The 19448-nt window shown below is 40.4% G+C and overlaps 1 protein-coding gene across 1 annotated transcript; it reads left to right on the plus strand.

Annotated features, from left to right (window-relative positions):
- The first annotated feature begins 403 nt into the window (after positions 1-403).
- LOC132225765 (protein transport protein Sec24A-like) lies at positions 404-18919 on the plus strand. The gene is made up of 3 exons (XM_059680738.1): positions 404-975; positions 12978-13454; positions 18690-18919. The coding sequence occupies exons 1-3, from the start codon at positions 879-881 to the stop codon at positions 18902-18904; spliced, it is 789 nt and encodes a 262-aa protein (XP_059536721.1). The 5' UTR covers positions 404-878; the 3' UTR covers positions 18905-18919.
- Positions 18920-19448: the final 529 nt, after the last annotated feature.

A 19448-nucleotide genomic window follows, 5' to 3' on the forward strand; every position in this document is an offset into this window, starting at 1 on the left:
ACTTTAGCGTGACTATGTTATGAATCAGCGAGTTTCAAAATTAAAATTACTTCTAAATCCTCAGGTCAAAAAGCAAGGCCTCCGCCGCGGTGATTACACTTTCAACACACGTACATAATTAGCCACCTCTTTTTTAAAATGTTCTTACAATTTACACCTGCAATACGATGAAATACTGCAATGAACATTATTCCAGCTACCAGACATATAGTCTCAATAGAGGATGATGACGTCTGTAGTCTCAGGTAACCTTCACACACAAACCGGGGACAGGAACTGTCAGTCCCATTTCCCGAAAGCGGCCAGTGAAACCCTGATTGCGCTAAGATCCCGGCCCTGCCGGCGAGGTGACGTTTACGACGGCGGGGATTTCCGTACCGGTGACACACGCCACTTCCGGCCGGTGGTGAGAGTCAGTGACGTGGCAGACCAGCCCGAACACGGTCCTTAGGGCCGGGACAGCCGGGGCTGTCAGCTGGCCTCTGGGCAGCCCCGCCGGGAGAGCACCGACTGCGGCGGCAGTCGCCAGCCCGGAGCCGGAAGTGCCACGTGTCCCCATTGCGCCTGCGCGGCCGGCGGCTGACACTTCCGGCAAGGGCCTCTCTTCTCTCCGGGCTTGGCTGCCTCCTTCCAGCACCGCGTTCCCGGCCCCACCGACGTGACTACCTACCCTCAGCTCCCAGGCCAAGTCGTGGCCGCCGGTGGGCTGGGGAGAATGTGGCGCCGGGCCTAGGGCTTGATGCGCCTCCCTCTCTGCTCCCCGCCCTCTGTCCACAGTCGTTCTTTCCCTTCGCTTCCAGGAGTCGCCTTTCATCTCTTCTCTCGGCGCTGTCGCATATCGCGACCAGCCCCTTCCAACCCGGATAACCACCGTCGTCATGTCCCAGCCGGGGATACCGGCCTCCGGCGGCTCCCTAACCGGCCCCCAGGCCCAGAATGGGGCCGCCTCGGCCTCGGGGTCTTCCTATACCAACGGTAGGTGCCACTCGGGGGCGCAGGGAGGGCGCAGCCTGGGCCCGGGCTCCCGCTGAACTTTGGTTGCTGCCGCCGCCTGAGGCGAGAAGAGGGGAGGTGACATCCCGCCCTGGGTCTGAAGCCGGTGGCGGTGGGCGGCTGGGCCGCCACGGAGACAGCGGCGAATATGCACCCGTTACTCCTGGCTCGTCGTAGTGTTTTATTTGTTTATTCATTTGTCCAGCAAACAGTTCATGAGCACGTGTAAACCTGGGTGAAAACTAGATTCTGTCCAGACCTCAAAACTCGCATATAAAGCTCATAGTTGTTTATGTGCCACCGCACCCGTCTTATAGAGAGCAGATTCGGTCCTGCAGGGCTTGCGGTGGGATGGGGGCCATACTCAGTCGGAATTTGTGGAGATTAATGAATGATCGTACTTCCCGGAGATCCCTGTAGAGCCGGTTCATCTTTCCCAGAACCTTCCTCGAATTGTGCTTGGGCCACCTGTTCGGTTTTGAGGCTTTGGAAGAACCCGAGGGGAGGGTTTCCTGTTTGATTTCCAGAGGTCTTTACATCCCACGGAAAGTGGTCGGGCACAGCTCTGAATCTCTGCTGAGAGTGTGCATGTGGCACTATAATTTGTCATTTGGTGTGAGAGTATCTTACGATTTTTTTTTTAACCACTTATAGGATTTTAAAAATTGTACTGCGTTGTGATTTTATTATAATTGTTATAATAAAGATAGATTGCCAAGTTACCAATCTACCTACAAATCTTTGGTTCATGGAAACAAAACCAGAATAATACTAAAATACTGAGATTTCCGTTGGAATCTAAAATTTCTGTGAAGTTCGAGAATATAGGCAATGACTAAAATAGCTAATTCACATTATTTTTAGAGAAGACTACTGTCTTTTTTTTTTTTTTTTTTTTTTTACAAAGAAAGCTCTAAAAGACTTTTAAAAATGTCTGTGAGTGGGCAGAAGCAAGAGTAAGTGGGGGTAAGCACTGAAATGGTGTTCAATCGAATCAATTGTTCTTTCTCAAATTTATGGTAACATTGTGTAAATTACATTTATTTTAGACTATTTACTGACATTTACGCTGTGGATGAAATCATTTAAAGAAATTTACTTTAAGCTATAAACACTTAAACAAGATGTCATATGGCTATGGCTTTATCTTATAATCTATAAATTTCAATTTACATGAGCTTTAAATTTTTTTAATTTTTTGATTTTAGAGAGAGGAAGGGAGAGAGAAACATCGATTTATTTTCCCCCTATTCATGCATTCATTAGTTGCTTCGTGTATGTGCCCTGAGGATTGAACCCACAACCTTGGCATATGGGGACCACTCTCTAGCCAACTGAGCTACCCAGCCAGGGCTGAATTTACCATTTAAAACTCATAAAATTGCCCTGCCCTGGTAGCTCAGTTGGTTAGAGTGTGGTTCTGATATTCCAGGGATTTGGGTTCAATCCTCGCTCAGGGCACATACAAGAATCAATAATGAATGCATGAATAAGTGGAACAACAAATCGATGTTCCTCTATCTCAGTGGCGGCAAACTGAGGCTCGCGAGTCACATGCGGCTCTTTGGCCCCTTGAGTGTGGCTCTTCCACAAAATACCAACTTCTGTGCGTGGGCCACAAAGTTTCAATTGCACTGTACATGTGCACCTGCACGTGGTATTTTGTGGAAGAGCCACACTCAAGGGGCCAAAGAGCCACATGTGGTTCGCAAGCCTCAGTTTGCCGACCACTGCTCTATCTCTCCCTTCTCTTTTTTTTCCCTAATATATTTTTATTGATTTCAGAGAGGAAGAGAGAGGGATAGAGAGATAGAAACATCAGTGATGAGAGAGACTCATTGATCGGCTGCCTCCTGCATTCCCCCTACTGGGGATCAAGCCTGCAACCCAGGCATGTGCCCTTGGCCAGAATTGAACCTGTGACCCTTCAGTCCACAGGCAGACACTCCATCCACTCAGCCAAACCGGCTAGGGCTCTCCCTTCTCTTTTTAAAAATCAATAAATAAAATTTTTAAAATAAAATAAATATCCTCCTGTATAATAAAAGCCTAATATGCTAAGTGTCAGGTCATCCTGTCCATTCAACCAATCAAAGCGTAATATGTTAATGATATGCCAAAGCCACTCAACCGCTTGCTATGACCTGCACTGACCACTAGGGGGCAGACAGTTGACCGGTTGACCAGTCGCTATGATGTGCACTGACCACCAGGGGACAGACACACCAACTGATAGGTTAGCTTGCTGCTGGGGTCCAGCCGATTGAGACTGAGGGAGATGGGCCAGACATGCCCTGGAGTCCTCCCGCCGTCCCGCCCAGGCTGGCCAACCTCCCGCGTCCCTCCCGGGCCCCGATCATGCACTGGTGGGGTCCCTTGGCCTGGCCTATGCTCTCTTGCAATCAGGATTGAGGGCCTCCCCCCCCCCCCACCCACCCAGTGCACAAATTTTGTGCACCAGGCCTCTAGTATTAAATACATAAATGGCAAATCCTGTCAATGTGCTTGTAAGCTTATATGACAGTATAGTTTTGTTAATTTTGAAATGTCAAAGGAATTTAGCCACTGTGATATGCTGTTTTGGAGATGTTGTCATTACGTTGATTTGATCCAGTCCAACAGACATTTGTTGCATACCTTCTAAGAAGTTCTGTCCTTGGGGAAATGGAACCCAAGGTACAGTCCCCTCCTTGTACACAGGTTCCCTAGAGCCAAGTGGGGATTCACATATGGAATGAAATCATAGAACTGCATAAATACATACCTTTTAAAATATATAATTGACAGTCTTTTTATAAGCCCCATTTCTAAAGTTCTTTTTGTAGAGGTAGTCCCAGTAAAATGGCTAATGTCCTATATTGGATTCATTTTTTTGTGCATCCCACTAATAATAAAGAGAGTATGGGTATGGTGGAGAATTGGAGAGAGGTTATTTCTCTAGAAGGTGAACACATAGTTCAGTGCTGGAATGTAATTTTATTTTGGTTAACTCTTACAAAGCAGTTATTGCTGCTTAAATATTCATAGAGCCCTGGTCAGGTGGCTCAATTGGTTGGAACATTGTCTCCATACACCAAAAGGTTGTGGGTTTGATTCCCTGTTAGGCCACATACCTAGGTTGCAGGTTCCATCCCTGGTCGGGGCGAGTATGGAAGGCAACTGATTAGTTTCTCTTTCATGTCCATGTTCCTCTCTCTCTCTTTCTCTCTCTCTCTCTCTCCCTCTCTCTCTCTCTCTCTCCCTCCCGCCCCACCCCCTCTCTCTCTAAAAATCAGAACAACAAAAATGCTATTGAATGCTCTTAAGCTTTAGATTTAATGTAGCTTGCTTATATTACATATCATAGTTCGGTTGGATCTTCAGATATTTTTAAACTATAATAAAAAAAACCCAAATAAAGTAGTCCCCCTTATTCATGGGAAATACGTTCCAGTGGATGCCTGAAGCTGGATAGTACTGAAACCTGTATAGGCCATGTTTTTTCTTATATATATGTACCTATGATAAAGTTTAATTTATAAATTAGGCACAGTAAGAGGTTAACTAGTAATAAAGTAGAACAATTAAACAACATACTGTAATAAGTTACATAAATATGGTCTCTCTCAAACCCTTTCTATGATGATGCAAGATGATACAATGTTTACATAAAATAAAATGAGTTACTCAGAATAGTACACAATATAAAACTTATGAATTGTTTATTTCTGGAATTTTCCATTTAATATTTTCGGATCGCGGTTGACCGAAGGTACCTGAAACTACAGAAATCGAAACTGAATAAGGAGGACCAGTATAATCACCTTTTTCATTTTTCTATAATTTCTTTCGTATTGTATGGTATCATTATATTATAGAATTCCTCAAAAATGGAGACCTTTCTGTGGTCAGTTGTTGCATTACAATTTAAAATTGTTGAGATATGTTTTTCTAAGTTTCAGTGTAGATTTGTGTATACGTATTTCCTTTGCAAAAATTGATAGTGAAACTGTAAGACTACTTAAACTGGCAGATCTTTATCTGATTAGCATGTAATAAGGCTAAAGGCAGATAATGATTCCCACTGTTAACTAACTGCTTTATTTTGACTTTGAATCCCTTTGCAAAAGCAGTTAGAAATTGCAGCTTTATTAAATTTATTTTGGTAATATTTATGTAATATTCACTTCTCCCCATATAGATTAAGGGTGAGAAGAATATTCTCAAACCTCTCTCCCACCCAGCTTTCCATTTTATTGTAATTTTATTAAATAATACTGATTTGCCTCTAGACCAGGGGTGGGCAAACTTTTTGACTCGAGGGCCACAATGGGTTCTTAAACTGGACCGGAGGGCCGGAACAAAAGCATCGATGGAGTGTTTGTGTGAACTAATATAAATTCAAAGTAAACATCATTACATAAAAGGGTACGGTCTTTTTTTTTTTTTAGTTTTATTCATTTCAAACAGGCCGGATCCGGCCCGCGGGCCATAGTTTGCCCACGGCTGCTCTAGACTGTAAAACCTATAAGGGCAAGCATATCTGTTTTACGCATCATCCTCTCTCCAGCTCCCCACATGGTGTCTAGCACATTTTAAGAGTTACTAGTTTTATTGTTTGAAAGTTTTAGATTTAGGTATTTTGTAATTTAGGTCACTAAACATATACTGACTTATGCATTGTAAGATTAGAGCTCACTTCCAACTTTTTCTGGTAAAATTTTCTGTGGATTTTTGCACAATATTATCAGCTAAAACTCAATAGAATATGTGTGTGGAGGGTTGGTTACCAGTTTAAATTCTAGATTTGTACTCATCTCTATTTTAGGCATGACAAAAATATAGATCTCTTTTAGTTTCACTATGAAGTAAACCATGGTTATGATTGTATATTTAATATAAGAAGGCTCTAGTCATGATCAAAGCATGCTGTGAATAAAATTGGCACGTGGTCACCCTGGCCAGTGTGGCTTAGTTGGTTGAGCGTTGTCCTATTCATCAAAAGGTTGATGGTTCCATTCTCCATCAGGGTACATGCCTGGGTTGTAGGCTTGATTTCTGGTAGGCTGCTGTAGCCAGTGGATGTTAAGCTCTCACATCAATGTTTCTCTCTCTCCCTCTCCCTTCTTTTCTTTCTCTCTCTAAAAAAAAAAAAAGAGAGAGAGAGAGAGAGAAAACAACAACAGCAACACCCAATGGCGTGTGGTTTATAAGACTGATTCTTGGCTGAGTTCCCTTTAATGTTTTCAGTGGGGCAAGTAACTTTGGACTCTCATAAGACTCTTTGCATGCCTCTGTTAGAATATATGACATTGAGCTTTTTTTTGTCTCTGCTGATACATTGGAAGCTCCTGAAAGATACCTGGTAGCAATAAGATCTAACATTTATTTTTTAATTTATGCCCAGTTACTGTGCTAGGCGGCATTATATGCATCATCTTCTTTAATCCTCAAAACAGTCCTATGAGCTTAGAACTGTTAGGTTTAGTGACAAGCATACTGAGATAAGTGGTCAAGCAACTAGCTCAAGATCATGCAGCTAACCACCCAAATTTGTGGAACCTAGATTTAAAGCTAAGCAGTCTTGCCCTGACCAGGTAGCTCAGTTGGTTAGAGCATTGTCCCCATATGCCAAAGTTGTAGGTCTGGTCAGGGCACATTCAAAAATCAACCAAAGAATGCATAGATGGGTGGAACAACATCTCCTTCCCCCTCCTCCTCTCCCTCCCCTTCCACTCTCCCTCTCCCCCTCCCCTCTTGCAGCACACTGATTGAAAATCACTAGTATAGAGTGACCTTGTGCTATTAGGAAGTTGATTGTATAGAACTTATGACATTCCTTTAGATAGTTTTCTATAGTAACTCCCAGAAATTGAATATGCACCACACTGTAGTGTTTGACTATACAGGAAATGACTGAGTTCAGTGAACTACCTTGACTTGTGTGATTTGGGACAAATTGGCTTAGCTGCTCTAAGTTTGGAGTTTCTCAGGGCACCAGAATCTTTAGAGTTTTTTTTGGAATATGCCGATTCTTTATTTAATCTATTAGTGTTTGATAAATTACAAATATATAAGCAAAGTATTCTTGGAAAACGTAAGTAATTAATTTCCCAGAGCATATCTCTCTGATTTGATGTTTTTCAGATCAGCCAGAGATATAACTTATTTATGTTACTCTCTCCTTTCCTACCCTATGTGTTCAGAGGATTCAAGATGACTATATAAATGGGTTATATAAACATTGAGGGGGTAAAATTTAGGGAAAGTGAAACTTTTTAAAACCTGTGTATATGGTAAGAAAGTCACATTGTTTAGCTGCTTTCTGATTATATTCAAAGAAGGTCAGTCTAATGGGACTCAGAACATGCCCTTGTTTCTAAAGTACAGATTTAGCATTCCCATTGGTGGCTTCTTATTGGTGTTGCCATTGAATAGTGGCCTTTTCTCCCTGGCCAATCTGTTAGTCTGCTTATCTTAAAACTAGAGGCCCGATGCACGAAGATTCGTGCAGAAACGGGCCTTCCTTTCCCTGGCTGTCGGCACCGCCTTCGCTCTGGCTGGAGCTGCCTTTCTGCCTTGGCTCCAGCCTGGGGCCGCCTTTCCGCCTTCCCATGCTGCCCAGAGGCCCCGGAGTGGCTGGTGCAGTGCGGAATGCCTGTGTCGTTGCCGGCGACACAAGCATCCGCCCCACCCCCAGCCACTTGGCACCTACATATGCAAATTAACCTGCTATCTTTGTTAGGTTAATTTGCATACTTGCTCCTGATTGGCTGGTGGGCATCATGAAGGCACAGTCAATTTGCATCTTTCTCTTTTATTAGTGTAGTCTAGAAGCCTGTTGCACGAAGATTCGCGCAATAGGCCTTCCTTCCCCTGGCTGCCGGCACCAGTTTTCCTCTGGCACCTGGGACCCAGGCCTTTGGTCCAGCCGCAGTGGAGAAGCCAAGCCTCTTCAGTCTTCAGTCTTCAGTGCGGCCAGAGCCTTCAGTCTTCGCTCCCCACCTGCGAATGCAAATTAACCACCATCTTTGTTGGGTTAATTTGCATATTCATCCAATTGGCTGGTGGGCATAGCGGAGTGACACTAATTTGCATGTTTCTCTTTTATTAGTGTAGATGATTCCAGACCAAGGCTTACTATTTAAATACTTTAAACACTTTTCCATTGGAATCCTATGTCACATTTCACATTTTTAAAATATGTTTCTTACTTCAGAGTCCTTAGACAGGGATCAGTAAAAAAAAAAAAAAAAAGCAACCCTTAATTATAGATAGAAAGATTAAGAAATTAACCTGAGCCTTGGTGGTGTGGCTCAGTTGGCCTTTGAACAATGCCAGGGTTAGGAGCATCGACCCTCTGCACAGTCAAAAATCTGCATATGACTATTGACTTCCCCAGAACTAAATGACTAATAATCTACTATTGACCGGAAGCCTTACCAATAAGATAGTCAATTAACACATTTTGTATGCTGTATGTATTATATACTGTATTCTTACAATAAAGTAAGCTACAGAAAAGAAAATTATAAGAGCCTGGTTGGCATGGCTATGGACCAAGAGGTCAGGGTTTGGTTCCTGGTCAGGGCACAAACCCGAGTTGCGGGCTTGATCCCCAGTGGGGGTGTGCAGGAGGCAGCCAATCAATGATTCTCTCTCATCATTGATGTTTCTATCTCTCCCTCTCCTAATATTCTTTTTGTAATTTATCCCTGTTGCTTATTCATTTCATTGACAAACAGTCTATTGTGTGACTAATCTACAATTTCTTTATCTCCTGTTGATGGATATTTCATTTCTTTCCAATTTTTTATTATTATAAACAATGCTGCAGCTAACACGTTTGGATCTATTTCTTTTGTCCTGGAAGGATAACTATGTTTTTTTATTTTGGAGAGCAATGTATATAGACTAACTTCCTCCTTCCAACTCATCTATATGTTTCTGTAGGCCTCCCAATTTACCTCTCTCTATATATACACAGAATTATGTATGTTTGTATAAGCATTGCATAATTATGAAATGATTCAAATTAATCTGATGACATTTGTACATTGGTTGCATGGACTAAGGAGGTATGAATAGAAGGTAAATATTTTATTTTTATATCTTTTAAGCATAAATAGTTCAAAGACTTTTTTTAAGTTTATGTGAGTAGCATATTTTAAAAAATATGAATCTTATTTCCTAATTTTATTTTATTTAAAAAAATATTTATTTATTGACTAGAGGCCTGGTGCATAAAATTCATGCACGGGTACAGTCCCTAGGCCTGGCCCGTGATCAAGGCCATCTTCCCCAGCTGTCTACAGCCAGCCCCACCCTGCCCCCCCCCCCACCCATCCCTAGTTACCCGTTCATCATCGGGTGATTGGTGCCTGATGGCCGGGGGAAGGGACCGAGAGGTCGACTGTTCCTGCCCAGTCGCCGGCCCTGCCCCTGCTGCAGGTGGCCATCATGCAGTCGGAGCCTGCCAGCCAGGGAAAGGGACTGAGAGGTGGTCAGTGCACCTCATAGTGACTGTTCCAGTGGTTGTTCCACTGTTAGGGTCAATTTGCATATTACCCTTTTATTATGTAGGATATGCCTCTTGGCCTTCTGTATGTCTGCTTTTGAGAAGTGTTTAAGTCCTTTGCCCATTTTTTGATTGGATTGTTTATCTTCCTTTTGTTAAGTTGTATGAGTTCCCTATAAATTTTGGAGATTAAACCCTTATCATATGTCACATTGACAAATATGTTCTCCCATGCAGTGGGCTTTCTTGTTTTTATGGTTTCCCGTCTTATGTTTAAGTCTTTATCCATTTTGAGCTTATTTTTGTGTATGGTGTAAGTTGGTGGTCAAGTTTCATTTTTTTGCATGTATCCAATTTTTCCAGCACCATTTGTTGAAGAGACTGTCTTGACTCCATTGTGTGCTCTTGCCTTCTTTGTCAAATATTAGTTGAGCATAATAGCTTGGGTTGATTTCTGGGTTCTCTGTTCTGTTTCATTGGTCTATGTGTATGTTCCTGCGCCAATACCAGGCTGTTCTGAGAACAGTGGCTTTGTAATACAACTTGATGTCTAGTATTGTGATCCCTCCAACTTTATTCTTTTTTCTCAGGATTGCTGTGACTATTCGGGGTCTTTTTTTGTTCCATATAAATTTTTGGAGAGTTTGTTATAGGTCTGTGAAAAATTAACAAATCTACAAATGACAAGTGCTGGCAAGGATGTGGAGGAAAGGGAACCCTCATGCAAATTGGCACAGCCTCTGTGGGAAACAGAGGAGTTTCCTCAAAAAAATTAAAAATGGAGCTCCCATTTGACTCAGTAAGCCCACTCCTAGGAATATATCCCAATAAATCAGAAACACCAATCAGAAAGAACATATGCACCCCTATGTTCATAGCAGCACAATTTATAATAGCTAAGATTTGGAAACAGCCTAAGCGTCCATCAGCAGATGAGTGGATTAAAAAACTGTGTCACATCTATACAGTGGAATACTATGTGCTGTAAAAAAGAAAGAACTCTTACCATTTACAACAGCATGGATGGACCTGGGGAGCATTATGCTAAGCGAAATAAGCCAGTCAGAGAAGGATAAGTATCACATGATCTCACTCATTTGTGGAATATAATGAACAACATAAACTGATGGAAAAAAAAATAGATCCAGAACAGAACCAAAGAACTTGTATGCTTATAAGCATAACTAATGGACACAGACAATGGGGGTGGTGGTAAAGGCCAGGGCTGGGAAGCAGGGCACACTGGGAGAGAACAACGGTGGGAAAGGGGACATATGTAATACTTTCAACAATAAAGAATTTTTTTAAAATTATTTATTTAATTGTTTTTAAAAAAATCTTTATTGTTGAAAGTATTACATAGATCCTCCTTTTTCCCCCCATTAACTTTTTCCAGCCAGCTCCCATCCCTGTCCCCCATCCCCCAGGCCCTCACCACCCATTGTCTGTTTCCACAGGTTATGCATATATGCATAAAAGTTCATTGATTTTTCTTTTTATTATTGCCTAGTTTTATGGACAGAAATAATAGTATAGTCCTCAATAGAAATGCTGATTTTAAGAGTTATTTTATTTATTTATTTATTTATTTATTTATTTATTTATTTATTTATTTATTTCATTTAGAGAGGAAGGGAGAGGGATAGAGAGATAGAACCATGGAGAGAGAAATATCATGATAGTCTGCCTCCTGCTCGCACCCTACTGGGGATTGAGCCTGCAACTGGGGCATGTGCCCTGACCAGGAATTGAACCGGAGCCTCTTGGTTCCTGGGTTGATGCTCAATCACTGAGCCACACCAGCTGAGTCTGATTAATTTTTTTATAGCAGTTTTAAAATGTACAATTCAATGTTTTTTAGTGTATTGACAGAGTTTTGCAACCATAACTACATGTAGTCAGGTTTTTTAAAAAAAAAAATTTCTATTGATTTCAGGGAGGAAGGGAGAGGGAGAGAGAGAGAGAGAAACATCATTAATAAGAGAGAATCATTGATCAGCTGCCTCCTGCACACCCCTCACTGGGGATCGAGCCTGCAACCCGGGCATGTGCCCTGACTAAGAATCAAACCGTGACCTCCTGATTCACAGGTTGATGCTCAACCACTGAACCACACCAGCCAGGCACTACAATTTTTAGAATATTTTTATCACCCCCAAAAGAAACTCTATACCCATTAGTAGTCACTCCCCATCCCCTCCTCCTAGCCACTGCAACCATAAATCTACATCTGTGTTTGTGGATTTTCCTACTCTGGACATTTTATATAAATGGATCATATAATGTATGGCCCTTTGTGACTAGTATCTTTCACTTAGCATGATGTTTTCAAGATTTATTTATGTTGTAGTGTGTTGTCAATACTTCATTCCTGTTATGACCAAACTAGAGGCCTGGTGCACGAAATTTGAGCACGGGTGGGTGTATCCCTCAGCTTGGCCTGTGCCCTCTCACAATCCAGGACCCCTTGTGTAGGGTCCCTAGGCCTGGCAGGCGATCAGGGCCTATCGGGGCTTTCTTTCCCCGGCTGCCAGCAGCTGGCCCCACCCCCACCACTGCTACTGCTTCCCATCTGTGCGGCACTGCCCCCTTCTCTCCCCCGCCACCAGTCACCTTCCTCTGCTGGTCGACAGGCATGGGGTGTGATCACTTGGCTGGCCTGGGCCTGCCTCTGCAGGGCCATCACTGGCCGGCCCCGCACACCTGCCACAGTGTCGCTGGCTGGTGGCCTGGGCCTCCCTCTGTGAGGCAATTCATCATAGGGCAATAGTGCCATCCCCCCACCCCCTGACCAATTGCATCACACCTGCCTTGGCTGACCTGGCGCTAGTGCGTGTCATAGCATGGTCGTCCGGAAAGTTGTCCGGATGGTTGTTCTGCTGTTTGGTCGATCTGCATATTATGGTTTTATTATTATAGATAATATTCCATTGGTTCCCTTTTGTACCCCTACTTAACAGTTTATGGACATTTGGGTTGTTTCCACTTTTTGACTATTAGTAATAATGATGTTATGATATTCGTGTGTATAAATTTTTATGCAGACGAGAAGTGGAATTGCTGGATTGTATGATAACCGTGTTTAACATTTTGAAGAACTACCAAACTGTTTTCCAATGTAGGTGCACCATTTTACATTTTCACTAGCATTGAATGAGGGTTCCATTTTCTGCACATCCTAGTCAGCACTTGCTATTTTCCTTTTTAACAATCCTATTTGGTGTGAGTAGTATCTCATTGTGATTTTGATTTGCATTTCTCTAGTGACTAATGTTGACTGTTTTTGTATGTGTTTACCGGCCATTTATTTATATATCTCTTTGGAAATGTATTTGAATGTTTATTTAACTCCTTTGTTTATTTTTAAATTAGGTTATTTGTCTTTTTATCGTTGAGTTGTAAGAATACCATATATTTTATTGTATTTTTTATAAAGTATTGCTTTATTTGTTTGCAAGACTGATTTTTTTCCTCCTCTTATTGGAAGGTCCTATCCAAAATGCACTGCTGTCTGCACAAGGATATAATTCTCAGCTTCCAGGATCCTACTCTCATCTATTACCAGCAAAGACTTTGAATCCAGTCTCTGGACAGTCGAACTATGGTGGTTCTCAGACTGTTTCTCCATTAAATAATTATCAGGGACCTGGGCAGACTCTTCATAGACCACCTGTGGCTTCTAATGCAGTGACACCTTCACTCCATAGTGGTCCTGTTCCCCGAATGCCACAACATGCTTCTCAGAACCCAGCTGCTACACCAATGTCTTCTGGTAGCTTTCATCCTGGAGCCAATGTACCGCCACCTCTGAATTGGCAGTATAACTATCCATCCACAGGATCACAGACAAACCATTATCCTCGTGTATCAACTGGACCAACTATGTCTGGGAATACAAATTTGACAAGTCATCAGTATGTTTCTTCTGGAGATCCTTCACTTCAAAACAACTTCATAAAATCAGGTAGAGTTCTTTAAAATATAGAAATGGGAAACTTTTGCTTAATTAGACATTTGAATTAATGTTTCAAGTCTTAAAACCATTGTAAGACTATTGATTTTTAAAATCATTGTTAATGTTTAAATAAACTATTTCTCTAACCTTTAAGTTAACTTAAAATTGTGGATTGTTCCTGCTTTGCATCTTATCCTCTATGTTTACTTGAGTCACTCATGATATTTCAGGGATTCTGGAATGCATGCAGAGCCACTTCCTTAAGGACTGATCATTACTTTTATTAAATTGGTTCTGTTTTGTATTCTAGGGAAGATCAATCCCTGTGGTTTCTCTTTGGTCTTTTTATTTTCTTTTCTTGTATTTTCATTCATTTCAGAGAGGAAGGGAGAGAGAGAGGTAGAAATAGCAATGATGAGAGAGAATCATTGATTGCCTGCCTCCTGTATTCCCACACTGGGGATCGAGCTCGAAACTCAGGCATGTGCCCTGACTGGGAATCGGAACTATGACCTCCTGGTTCATAGGTTGATGCTCAATCATTGAGCCACACCATGTGGCCCTCTTTGGTCTTGATTTGAGACTTGGGTTATCTTTTTGTTATGGCATAGACAGTTTTTGGCTCCAGAAACTGTAGGATCTCAGATGTCAAAACAGATCATATTTTTGGAGTGAGGAATGTCATTGAGCATAACTGCAGTCAGAAAGCAGTAGACATGAAGAACCAATATCAGCCCTTGTCAATTTGGCTCAGTGGATAGAACATTGGCCTATGGACAGAAGGGTCCCGGGTTTGATTCCGGTCAAGGGCACGTACGTTGGTTGCAGGTTCCTCCACTGGCCCGGTTCCTGGTCAGGGCCCGTGCAGGAGGGAATCAATCGATGTTTCTCTCGTGTTTCTCTCTGTCTTTCCCTCTCTCTTCCATTCTCTCTGAAGATTAATGGAAAATATCCTCGGGTGAGGATTAAAAATAATAATAAAATAAAAAAGGAATAAAGTGGCAAAAAAAAAAAAAATCCAATGCATTCAATAAGCAAAATACAAGAAGAAGAAGAAGGAAAAAAGCAGAGGACAGATTTTTTATATTTATGTTTTCTTCTAAGAGTTTTAGCTCCAATATTTATGTCTTTGATCAATTTTGAGTTAACTTTTTTTTATATGGTGTTAGGTAGGGATTCAACTTCATTCTTGTGCATGTGGAGATACAGTTGTCCCAGGACTATTTGCTAAACTATTCTTTCTCCCATTGAATTATCTTGGCACCCTTGTTGAAAATCAATTGCTCATAAATGTAAGGGTTTATTTCTGGACTCTAAATTCTGTTTCATTGATCTATATGTCTATATCTTTATACCAGCACCAAACATCTTGATTACTGTAGCTTTGTAGTGATCTTTGGATTTGGGAAGTCTGGCCCTACCAACTTTGTTTTTCGTTTTCAAGGTTGTTTTGGCTGTACATCACTTCGGGAAGAAATCTATATATTCTTGGACTGACTTTTATCTTTTTATTTTTAACCTCAATGTTTGATCATATCCGCTTCATTTAACTATTAAAATTTGTCTTATACACTTATAAACATTAGTAGTGTTACTTTGAAAAGCATTTAAAACCCTGTATCGCAGTGGTTCTCAACCTTCTGGCCCTTTAAATACAGTTCCTCATGTTGTGACCCAACCATAAAATTATTTTTGTTGCTACCTCATAACTGTAATGTTGCTACTATTATGAATCGTAATGTAAATATCTGATATGCAGGATGGTCTTAGGCGACCCCTGTGAAAGGGTCGTTTGACTGCCAAAGGGGTCGCGACCCAAAGGTTGAGAACCGCTGCTGTGTCGGGATATGCAGGTTGAGTCTGCTCAGCAGACATCCTCAAGGAAATGAACTATGAAAGCATCCAAGTGAAATAGTAAACAATAACTACCTTTTTATACTCATGTATATTACTGCGTATACTATATACACTTCATCAGGCTTGTAGTTTAACTGCTAAAACTACTTATTTTTCTTACCTCCTTGATCAGCCATTGACCCTGATGAATGCATTTTGGCCTCGTAAAGAGTAAGGCTATTCCTAGAAACTTAATTTCTTTGTCAGAATCTTTTGACCCACAATTGTTAGAACCAAAATTCTCCTGGTTGCTTTTATTTTTTAATTTTTAAAAATTTTTATTTATTGATTCTAGAGAGAGAGGAAACTCATATATGCATTCATTGATTGACTCTTGTATGTGTCCTAACTGGGGATTGAACCACAACCTTGGCGTATTGCTCTAACCAACTGAGCCACTCAGCCAGGGCTCTCCTGGTTACTTTTATTCTTATTCTTATTGACACCATGAGTGAGCATTAGTCAGTTGAAATTAATGAATATTCACTTCATAATTAATAATTATATGTAACAATTATTTAATATTTATTATTTTCCAGCACTTTGCCAGACTTTTATATGTGTTATCTTAATTTTTATAACAGTCTCTTTTACAAGAAATAAATCTGAGGCCTGAATCATTTACCCAAAGCCACAAGAAAATAATTTGGGAACAGGTACTATATAAGAAGTGTTTAAGAATAGGTGTAGCCCTAGCCGGTTTGGCTCAGTGAATAAAGCGTTGGCCTGCGAACTGAAAGGTCCCAGGTTCAATTCTGGTCAAGGGCGCATGCCCGGATTGTGGGCTCGATCCCCAGTGGGGGACTTGCAGGAGGCAGCCAATCCATGATTCTCTCTCATCATGGATGTTTCTCTCTCTCTCTACCTCTTCCTTCCTCTCTGAAATCAATAAAAATATATTTAAAAAATAAAAAAAGAATAGGTGTAGCTTCTTGTTTAAAAACATGATCAATAATCTGAAATATTTTTGGCGCTAACAGAAACATTCAAGTAGAGCACCTTGACTGAAGCACAAATGTGGTGAAAGAGGCATAGCAAGTGTCATTACTTATGAAGGTTTCCATGTAAAAGTAGGAGAAAGATAAATAAACTAATGAAATGAACCTAAAATAAATGTATGACTACCCTTCTTTTTTCTTATGAGAAAAAAATTCTTCATATTTGACCTCTGTTTTTTTCAACCCATCATTAATAATAGGTGCCTGTTTGTTCAATTTCAAAACTCTATGTAAGTTATACTAAGTTTCTAGTCCACATATTAAAATTCTTCCCCCTCACCCCCTAATAGTCCATCTGTTAGCATCCTTGCATTAGTTTTAGGGATCTTAGGAGACAGGTTCTAAAACACTACTTATTACTGTTATAAATAAGAATTATGCAGTTTGAAAAAATAATGATTATCCTATAAAATGTAGCATATTTTTGGATTCAAAAGCATTCTGTTGAAAGCTGTGAAAAATCTCTGTAAGTTCACTTGAATGCTGTTAAACATTAGGTTGTTACATTTTTTGAACAGATGTGTCATACATTCTTGTTCATGCTGAGTTGGTACTGTACCTTGCCCTTTTGTTCTTTGACTTGTCTGTATTGCCAAAGATATGAATGATATGTGTGGGTGCTTCTTTGATAAGGGTGTTACATGGTAGTAATCTTTGTCTTCACTTTTGTCAACAAGGCACTGATTAGTCTTATTGGAAGCCATAAAGTTTAGTAATACAATAATTTTTCAATTTGGCCCTGGAAAATTGAATACTGTTGAAGAAGCATACTGAAAATTTTTGTTATTTGCCTATCTTTATTCCTTTAGTTGTACAAAATTACAGGGTTAACTGTAGAATATATTATAAAGTAAGATTTATTATCTATTACATTTACAAATTCAGAGGATAAAAAAAGCCTTGGGCTGAAAAATTAAATCACATACTTATCAGTATTATTTTATCTACTTTGCAGACTTTGTTCCTCCTCTTTGGCAAATGAGAAGGTGGAAGTAATACTGTTGACTTGAGTGTATAGATCAGCTGTGGGCAAACTACGGCCCGCTGGCCGGATCCGGCCCGTTTGAAATGAATAAAACTAAAAAAAAAAAAAAAAAAAAAAAAAAAAAAGACCGTACCCTTTTATGTAATGATGTTTACTTTGAATTTATATCAGTTCACACAAACACTCCATCCATGCTTTTGTTCCGGCCCTCCGGTCCAGTTTAAGAACCCATTGTGGCCCTTGAGTCAAAAAGTTTGCCCACCCCTGGTATAGATGGTTGTGGGTTTTGGAACTTTTGATATCACATAGAAAAATTTCCTCAAGAGTAACTGATAATGTTTTTTATACTAGCCAGAACTTAATTGCCCTAATGGAAAATTGGTGTAGTTGAGGCAGTGAAAATACTGGTGGATACCAGAACAAATATCATGTAATTCTTAGTTTAGTTTGATGAGTATTTTTATACCTTTCAGATAGTGACCTATAAGGCATATGCATAAACTTTGGATCATTTCCTGTTTTTTAGGCTTAGGAAATGTTTTTAATTTAGTATTTAAACCATTATTGAAAGTAAACTACTTTTTAAAAAATGTATTTTTATTGATTTCAGAGAGGAAGGGAGAGGGAGAGAGAGATAGAAACATCAATGATGGGAGAGAATCATAGATGGGAGAGAATCATATATTAGTTGCCTCCTGAACACCCCCCACTGGTAATCCAGCCTGCAACCCAGGCATGTGCCCTGATGGGAATCAAACCATGACCTCCTGGTTCATAGGTCGATGCTCAACCACTGAGCTGTGCCAGCTGGACAAAAGTAAACTTTTGATTATCATTAGGTTATTAAAAGGTACAAATTTACAGTCTCATTTTTAATAGGTAATACACCACCAATAAAAATAAAGCAGAATGAAATAAAACTTAGAGAATTTAGCGTATCACAATACTAACAAATTACAAAGTATTTACAATGCTAACTCTAAACCTAATCAATGTTAATTGAATGGACTATATTAATAGGTCATTAATAAAATTTTATTCGTGTTAATTTCTACTGGAATATTGGATGTGGCCTATTGAAACTGTGACCAGTCAATGAAAAATTAATCAATAAAGAGGGCACTGTCTCTATCTTATAAGTGATTTGATGTTGAGTTTATACTGCTTTAATAATTTACTATAGAAGAGACTTGGCAAGATGTAAAGTATGCATATAAATTAAGTTATAAACCTGGGAAGTTAACATATTTCTGGTAATTTGTTGGTGGTTGTAATTAAAATTTCAAAATTACTCAGATTTAGTGAAAGGCTATTTGGCCTTTGTCCTAAATTCTTGAGTAACGTGAAAAACCAATGTTTTCATAGGTTCTGCACCCCCCTTAGTGAGTCCACCTCTGCCTACCACTTTCCAACCAGGAGTTCCTCTTGGGCCTCCTCCAACTGGAAGACCACCTCCAGTGAGAGACCTAAGTCCTCAGAAATCATCACATAGGGATGTGCCTCAGCCCTCATTTAATTCACCTATCAACCAAGAAGGTAAGCATGGCAAAACCAAGTCAAGTCCTAAAGGTTTGACTTAGGGTAGAAGAATGAATATTGTCTGAAATCTGTGTATTCATATCATATTTTTTCCAGAAAATCTAGTTGTTTTGGTTAGGGTTGGCCTTCAGAAATTTAAAGTTTAATATATTTTATTGATTTTTTTACAGAGAGGAAGGGAGAAGGATAGAGACATCAATGAGAGAGAAACATCGATCAGTTGCCTCCTGCACACTCCCTACTGGGGATGTGCCCGCAACCAAGGTACATGCCCTTGACCGGAATCGAACCTGGGGACCCTTGAGTCCGCAGGCTGATGCTCTCTCCACTGAGCCAAACCGGTTAGGGCAGAAATTTAGAGTTTAAAGGACTTCCTCAAAATTCCACAGTCCTAGCCCTGACCGGTTTGGCTCAGTGGTCCCAGCTTCGATAGCAGTTCCTTTGTTTTTAGAATTATAAGTGTGTGTGGGGGAGACTTGTAAGTAGTTTGAAAAGAATGGTATTAACAATGAATAACAAAATGATAAAGCAATGTCCCACAGATTGCCACATCATTTAAAATTTTAACCAATTAAAAATATACAC

The sequence above is a fragment of the Myotis daubentonii genome, unplaced genomic scaffold, assembly GCF_963259705.1.
Source record: "Myotis daubentonii unplaced genomic scaffold, mMyoDau2.1 SCAFFOLD_94, whole genome shotgun sequence".
Lineage (NCBI taxonomy): Eukaryota > Metazoa > Chordata > Mammalia > Chiroptera > Vespertilionidae > Myotis > Myotis daubentonii.

Coding starts and splice junctions, on each gene's coding strand:
- LOC132225765 (XM_059680738.1), top strand. CDS start 879: ATGTCCCAGCCGGGGATACCGGCCTCCGGCGGCTCCCTAACCGGCCCC. Junction 976..12,977: donor GGGGTCTTCCTATACCAACG/GTAGGTGCCACT, acceptor TCTTATTGGAAG/GTCCTATCCAAAATGCACTG. Junction 13,455..18,689: donor AAACAACTTCATAAAATCAG/GTAGAGTTCTTT, acceptor ATGTTTTCATAG/GTTCTGCACCCCCCTTAGTG.